Genomic DNA, 7,902 nt, shown 5'->3' on the forward strand with positions numbered 1-7,902 from the left:
GGAGGACGCTGGGATAGAAGGAGGCAGGTGATCCACTGTGGTGACTCCTAAAGGGAGCAGCTGAGAGAAGATTAACACGAACACAAAGAAAGTCTCCCATAAATACTCAGTGGTGTCTTTATTCCAGTGCTTTCTTTGTACAGTAGAAGAACTCAGATCTATACCCTGTATGTACATGATCACATTGTGGGAAATGAAGCGGGAGTCCTACCCAGTACGACACATTCAACACCAGTCCTCCTCCACACGTGAAGCACGATTGGGGCTACATTCTCATCACGTAACAGCTAACCAATATCAAAATCTACAAAAGCTTTGAGCTCCTCTGAAGCTTCAGTTGGCAAAAAGTGTTGAGCTTCAGCCGCTGGTGTCTGTCTCATCGCCGCCGTGACCGCTTCCTCTTCTTCGTGTGTTAAAAGGGGTTGATGCGGAGTCCCGTCCCCAGCGGGGAGAAGGGGTTGACCTTCGCCCACATTAAAGCGTCGTTGAGTGAGATGGCTGATTTATTGTCCTCCAGCAAAAACACCGGACCCTGAGCATTCAAACAGAGCAGACAGAGCTTTGGACACATCAGTGCAGAAACACGTCGGGTAATCAGAGCTCGTGGGGACAGCTAATGGGCGTGATGCTTTCCCTAACCATGACCTTACTGTAACCCAGTGGTTCCCAAACTTTTTTTGCTGGGCCCCCCTTTGTTTTACGAGTACACGGGTGATTTTGAAAAGCAGCTGTTTCGTCCACGTAAACGGCGTTTCGAATCACCGAAAACGGAGATTTTTTAAAACTCATTTTTTGCGTTTACGTGTGGACGAGGAATACAGAGTTCGGCACGCAACATCAAAGGTATGCGCCTTTTTCCACGTCACGCTGTGGCCACGTTATTGTTTACATGAGAGGAATTGCAGAATGGCAGATAGAGACGAAATACTGTTACTCTGACTGTCTGCAGGTTTTACACGCTTACATATAAACACGCAGTTACTGTCCCTCCATTTACAAAGGCAGAGGCGTCACGGTGTGATTATTTTACGTGTAGTTGTTTTTCTTCCTGTGTAATAATGTTCAACATTGCTATCAATGCATTTTTCAAAAAATGCCTCTCTGTGCAAAATGGGTTTAAAAACATAAACAGCTGTGGGATCCTGTTTGTCCGTGATTTGAAGAGCCCAGCGCTGCTCCTGACGCAGGGAAACTAACTCTGCAGGGAGACCTACCTCTGCACCTCTGCACCTCTGCAGGTGAAGCCAAAGGGCAGATTTGCTTCACCATATTTTCTAGTCTTTGTCTTAGAATGAAGTTGGTTTGGAAACATATTCAGTGATGCTTCATGTCCTGCTGTGCGTTTGTGTGGGCGCCCCGTGCTAGCAGTGTCCAAGTGTTTGTTTTTTTCCCTTTTCATGCCGCGCCCCCCCTGCAATGGCTCTGCGCCCCCCGTAGGAGGTGGGCCCCACACTTTGGGAAGGTCTGCTGTAACCTGACACTAAAACCACATTTTGAGTCTCAAAAATGCCTTCAATGCTGTGGGATTTTGGTCCCCACAAAGATGTTAAAACACACACACACCTGTATTCTCTGCCCGGTGAAGCAGGACAGCTGGAGGTCTGAGTGACTCGGCAGGTTGGAGCCCGTCACGTAGTCAGCACCGCAGAGGAGCAACGCACCTGAGAGACGCAGGAAATGGTTTAATGTTGTCATTATCATTAACACGATGCTTCTTTCCTCGCCCTCTGAGCTGCAGCTGGTGATGCGGCGCTCTGAGGCGTGAGGACTGTTTACCTTTGTGGCTCGGCTGGATTCTCCTCTGCAGGCAGCTGAACTCTTCTCTTTGACACTCTGACGGGGGGCTGTTGGAGACAGACGGACAGGAAGGAAGCACGTTTGCTGTGAGTGTGTGTGGACATGAGGACTGCATGATAACAGCAGCATATCTGCATAACTGCAGCTCACAGAAGACGGTTTACAGCATCAGTGCGAGCCGAGCTGAAGGCACTCGGTCGTGCTTTGTTTCATGGAACAGCAGCAGCGAGTGCTCCACTTTAACTGCTCATCATATGTAGAATCATCCCACGTGGAGTCTGAGGACTTTCACAGATGATACGTACACTTTGTTTTCTTAATATGAAAACATCCAGCCGTGTGGACCGGGCCCCAGAGACCCACTCAGGGCTAGAACTCATCAGTGGGTTTGCCTTCATAATCAAGCTTCAACACCCAAAAACACTTTAAAGAGAAAAACTGACAAAATACTGAGACGTGACAAATGTACTCAGACTTGTCTGCTACAAATCTACCCGGGACGCAGAGTGTGTGTGTGTGTGTGTGTGTGTGTGTGTGTGTGTGTGTGTGTGTGTGTGTGAGTGGTGTGAGTGTGAGTGTGAGTGTGTGTGTGTGAGTGGTGTGTGTGTGAGTGTGTGTGAGTGTGTGTGTGTGTGTGTGTGAGTGTGAGTGTGTGTGAGTGTGAGTGTGTGGTGTGTGAGTGTGTGTGTGTGTGTGAGTGTGAGTGTGTGTGTGTGTGAGTGTGAGAGTGTGTGTGTGGTGGAGTGTGTGTGTGTGAGTGTGTGTGTGTGGTGTGAGTGTGTGTGTGTGTGTGTGTGAGTGTGTGTGTGTGTGAGTGTGAGTGAGTGTGTGTGTGTGAGTGTGAGTGTGAGTGTGTGTGAGTGAGTGTGAGTGAGTGTGAGTGAGTGTGAGTGTGTGTGTGTGTGAGTGTGTGTGAGTGTGAGTGAGTGTGTGTGTGAGTGTGAGTGTGTGTGTGTGTGTGAGTGTGTGTGTGTGAGTGTGAGTGAGTGTGTGTGTGAGTGTGAGTGTGTGTGTGAGTGTGAGTGTGAGTGTGTGAGTGAGTGTGAGTGAGTGTGAGTGAGTGTGAGTGTGTGTGTGTGTGTGTGTGTGAGTGTGAGTGTGTGTGTGTGTGAGTGTGAGTGTGTGTGTGTGTGTGAGTGTGTGTGTGTGAGTGTGTGTGTGTGTGGTGTGTGTGTGTGTGTGTGAGTGTGAGTGAGTGTGTGTGTGTGAGTGTGAGTGTGAGTGTGTGTGAGTGAGTGTGAGTGAGTGTGAGTGAGTGTGAGTGTGAGTTTCAAACAGCCGTCTGTGGCCTGCAGCTTGCTGACTACAGTCACTGCTTACAGGAAACCACAGACTAAAATAAAGAAATGAAACTCGTCCAGCTGTTTGTGACAAACTGACAGCGCGATGTTGTTCTAGAAGCTCATCCCTGCTCTGTTCCTCTTCAAAGGCCCCGTTTCAGGATCAGGACTCAGGTTCTGGGTCAAAGATGGAGCTATGTTAGGTAAGGCTCAGGGAAACTGGGGTCTGCACTCTGGGGTGTGGTGTCATACTCTTTGCAGCTGAGTCCACTCAGTAATGAAGCAATGTGTCCTTAAACTGGACCAGACTCGCTGACTGACGGCGTCTGAGCTTCTCTGTTGTGGTGATTGTTCCTGTTTTTGGTGGAAGCCGCAGCTTTGACGTCTCTTTAAGATGAATAATCATAAAAGAGCTTTAATGACTGAACATCAGCCCAGCGACATGCCTACGTGTCCATGGGTGTGCATGTGTGTGCCTACGTGTCTGTGCGTGTGCATGTGTGTGCCTACGTGTCCGTGCGTGTGCATGTGTGTGCCTACGTGTCTGTGCGTGTGCATGTGTGTGCCTACGTGTCCATGGGTGTGCATGTGTGTGCCTACGTGTCCGTGCGTGTGCATGTGTGTGCCTACGTGTCTGTGCGTGTGCATGTGTGTGCCTACGTGTCCATGGGTGTGCATGTGTGCCTACGTGTCTGTGCGTGTGCATGTGTGTGCCTACGTGTCCATGGGTGTGCATGTGTGTGCCTACGTGTCTGTGTGTGCATGTGTGTGCCTACGTGTCCATGGGTGTGCATGTGTGTGCCTACGTGTCTGTGTGTGTGCATGTGTGTGCCTACGTGTCCATGGGTGTGCATGTGTGTGCCTAAGTGTCATGTGTGTGTGCCTACGTGTCGTGTGTGTGCATGTGTGCCTACGTGTGTGTGCTGTGTGTGTTGTTGTGTGCATGTGTGTGCCTACATGTCCATGCGTGTGCATGTGTGTGCCTACGTGTCTGTGCGTGTGTGTGTGTGCCTACGTGTCTGTGTGTGTGCATGTGTGTGCCTACATGTCCATGCGTGTGCATGTGTGTGCCTAAGTGTGCATGTGTTGTGTGTGCCTTCATGTGCATGCGTGTGCATGCATGCACTCGCTCGTGTCCCCAGCAGTAAGTCTGCATGTGGCGGGCTGCTCAGCTGTGGGGATGGTGGAAGCAGAGCAGTTATGTGTACATAAAAAGATTTCTGGATGTATTAGGAAGATGCTAGTAATGAATTAACCATGCACTAGTGCTGGGAGACCGTATGCACGGTCATCTTTGATGCTCTGCTTCCTTAAATAGCAGCTTATGAAGTGCAGTTTCAGAACAGCACCACAAAGTGGAGCCGCCTTCATCTGAGTGCTGCTGAGCTGGAGGGGACAGCACTGACGAGACAGTCATATTTTATTCTGAAGCTCTTCCTGATGTTGACGAGCTCCATGATAAATCATTAAAACTTTTACTATCTTATATGAAGTCCAGGATTTGGTTCATTTTTTCTTCAAGCGCTTTGATCATCGGGCTGTGGTGGAAACACGGGTTACTGTGTGTGGCCGCTGGGACGTTCAGCCCTGAGAAGAAGATCCTCATTCAGTGACGAGCACATTTCACCCAGACAGAGAGGAAGTAAAGCTTCCACTTCACTGATTTCAGAGTGGGGCCGTAATGGCTCCTGGTGCTCTTCATCCATCTGATTTCCCCTCATCAGGAAGGTCCTCCAAACCTCAGAATGACGATTCTTCAGTTAGCCGATCACTCAGTGACCATCTCAGTCTAACGGCAGATGCAGCTCCTTCATGTGTCCGTGATGCAGTTGCCTTGGTGACCGGCCTCATCCTGGCCGCTCTTCAGCATCACTGCTACACCTCTGCTCGTTAATGTGAGCACCTTGTAGTGTTATTGATAAAACTTGGTGGTGTGTGTGTGGGTGTTGTGTGTGTGGTGTGTGTGTGTGTGTGTGTGGTGTGACGTACATGCTGTTAGCTTGCGTGCAGGCCCTCCAGGCGTCCAGCTCCACGGACAGCTGCTCGATCTTCAGAGGGACACACACCTCTCGCCGCTCAGCAGCTGACTGAGGAAACACAAAAGAAACGCGTTCACAGAACGCTGGCGTGCAGCAGATCCATAACAATCATCGTCGATAATTCCAAATCAAAAAGCCGATATTAGCTGACGTCACCGCGCACGGTGATATCTGTTCCTGTTTCTGGAAGTTATTTTGACGCTTGTGTCCAAACAACTCAGAGATGCTGAACATTGATTACAATCAAGGAAAAATGTAAACCTGCCTGTAGCGCTCCAAAGCTTCAGCTAGTTTAAACCAGGGGTGTCAAACATAAGGCCCGGGGCCAGAGTGGGCTTGGGCAGAGACTCCAGCCTGGCCCTTTGCACGGATTTGGAAAATGGAAGAGGCGTAGATGTTGGAATTGAACTGTGTCACAACTTTTCCTACTGATGTTTTAGTTTCCTCTTAAAGTTAAAATGGTAAAAATTACATTAAAAAACGTAAATAAACTAAAGACATTCAGGACATTCATGCTAAACCAACATAATGAAGTAACATAAACAGAAAATGGCCTGTATTTGTTACAGCACTTTACTCGTCCCTAAGGACCCCAAAGCGCTTTACACATCCAGTCATCCACCCATTCACACACATTGTAGCCACAGCCACCCTGGGGCGCACTGACAGAGGCGAGGCTGCCGGACACTGGCGCCACGGGCCCTCTGACCACCACCAAGGACACACACGACCGAGACTGTCCAAGCCGGGACTCGAACCAGCAACCCTTCCGATTACAAGGCGACTCCCAACTCTTGAGCCACGATGTTTTATGAGCGGTACCAGACAAACTGCTGGTTTTTCACAGTCGGTCACAGTAAAAACATTAATGTGGATTAATAAAATCTTTCTGTTTTATAACCACAGGACAGTCTGAGGTGCTGACCCTCACACGGAGGAGAGAAAACTGCTCTTTGTGTGCAGGACTGGAAATCCTCTGTGAGCGCTCCAAGAGAATCCAGCGTCAGCTTTCATGCTGCTGACAGCAGCTGCCTGCCACACAGAGCACACTCACAGTGTGTGTGTGTGTGTGTGTGTGTGTGTCTGCGCACTCACAGTGTGTGTGTGTGTGTGTGTGTCTGCGCACTCACAGTTGTGTGTGGTGTGTGTGTGTGTGCGTGTCTGCACACTCACAGTGTGTGTGCATACCTGGTGTATTCGTAGAGTGCAGGTACGATGCTGCTGTACTGTCTTCTAATGCCAGCAGAGCTCCAATATAACCACAGAGGATGAGCAGCTCACTGCGGGCTCTGACGGCAACACACACACACACAGACACACACACACAGACACACACACACACACACACACAGACACACACAGACACAGACACACACACACACACACAGACACACACACACACACACACAGACACACACAGAACACACACACACACGCACACATTCAGGTCAGTCAACTCTGTGTATGGTAAGAACAAACGTTGTTTCTAATAAACAGTCGTTCTCACTCGGTGGTCTTGGTCGTGATGAGGCGGTCAGTTCTGAGTGTAACTCATCAGGTCCAGGATTGGCTGAATGTCATCCACCGTCCAATCAGATCCAGCCATCTGTTCTGAGGAGGGAAAAAAATGAAAAAGACAAGATTTGAACTAATCAGCCCGTCCATTCATTATCCTTATCAGGGTCGCAGGGGGTGGAGCCTATCCCAGCTGCCACAGGGCGAGAGGCGGGGTAAACCCTGGACTCTAACACTCATCAGTGTTTATAACTATCCGGTTGTTCAGTGATGACGTGACGAATCCTACTTCCGGGCCTAAAGTAGTCTGCGTTTTAATATGGCTTTTGTGTTTGTTAACATGTTTAATGTTTTGTATTTTCTTCTATTTGATCTCAAAAAGCTCCTAAAACAGTCAGTGATCCCTGTTGACCGCCCTCGGCCTTTTATTACCACTAATCATTTATTTAAGCTCAGTTTTTAAAACCTTAGGATGTAACTACAGCCCAGCCCATGCAGCAGTATATGAATGACTAACCTCGTATTGTGGATGGATTATCTCAGTTGTTCTCCTGGCTGAAGTTTGGTCCTTTTAACAGCATCCTGCCATGCGATTACATTTGTTCCCGACCACCGAGAACACTCACGGTAACTTTATCGAGTGGAAAAAAGTTAGCTTGTTTATATTATGCTAACATAGCTGTGTCGCTAGCGGTCACGTAGCACAATCATTATATACCAGCTAGCCCAACTTCAGTAACTCTACAAACGTCACTGCTGTTTAGTTTTCTGTCTTCATTTATGTTGGAAGTGATAACAGAGCTGTACGTTTGAATTTGTTTCCAAAACCCCGCAGTCAGGACATGCTATATTGTATTTAGATAGAAGCTAGCGAGCTAACTTCCTGCTAACTTCTAACTCCGTTAAATGTCATAAATTCCGTTTTCATGGATGCCTGGATGTTAAACTCATTGTTACACCCTGGTAGAGCAGAACGCTGATCATTTTATTAAAGATGAAAGACTTTAGACAGGTTTTAACTCTCAGTAATGCCACAGTGATCGTTTGATATATGGACCTGCAGCGGAGTTTAGACCCAGACACGGCTAGTGACGTCAGACTGAACAACCGGATTGTGGACGATCAGTTAGCTCTTCAGTTTAAAAAAATCACAACAACAGTCGCCTCAAGGCGCTTCAGGTTGTAATGTAACGACCTACAGTAACGCCGAGAAAACCCAACAACCATATGACCCCCTATGACCAAGCACTTTGGGCGACAGTGGGAAGGAA

General features: G+C 48.4%; 1 protein-coding gene and 1 pseudogene across 1 annotated transcript; both read right to left on the minus strand.

The window, feature by feature from the left end:
* Positions 1-397: 397 nt before the first annotated feature.
* LOC120722953 (WD repeat-containing protein 17-like) lies at positions 398-6,559 on the minus strand. The gene is made up of 6 exons (XM_040014146.1): positions 6,548-6,559; positions 6,305-6,349; positions 5,067-5,164; positions 1,777-1,844; positions 1,564-1,661; positions 398-532 (listed from the first exon to the last, which is right to left on the minus strand). The coding sequence occupies exons 1-6, from the start codon at positions 6,557-6,559 to the stop codon at positions 413-415; spliced, it is 441 nt and encodes a 146-aa protein (XP_039870080.1). The 3' UTR covers positions 398-412.
* The window catches only part of LOC120723002, a 10,655-nt pseudogene continuing 9,203 nt past the window's right edge, over positions 6,451-7,902 (minus strand).

The sequence above is a fragment of the Simochromis diagramma genome, unplaced genomic scaffold, assembly GCF_900408965.1.
Source record: "Simochromis diagramma unplaced genomic scaffold, fSimDia1.1 OVJJ01000669.1, whole genome shotgun sequence".
In the NCBI taxonomy this organism is placed as follows: Eukaryota; Metazoa; Chordata; class Actinopteri; order Cichliformes; family Cichlidae; genus Simochromis; species Simochromis diagramma.

Coding starts and splice junctions, on each gene's coding strand:
- LOC120722953 (XM_040014146.1), bottom strand. Junction 5,165..6,304: donor GCACTCTACGAATACACCAG/GTATGCACACAC, acceptor GTGTTTCCTCAG/TCAGCTGCTGAGCGGCGAGA. Junction 1,845..5,066: donor TGCACGCAAGCTAACAGCAT/GTACGTCACACC, acceptor TGTCTCCAACAG/CCCCCCGTCAGAGTGTCAAA.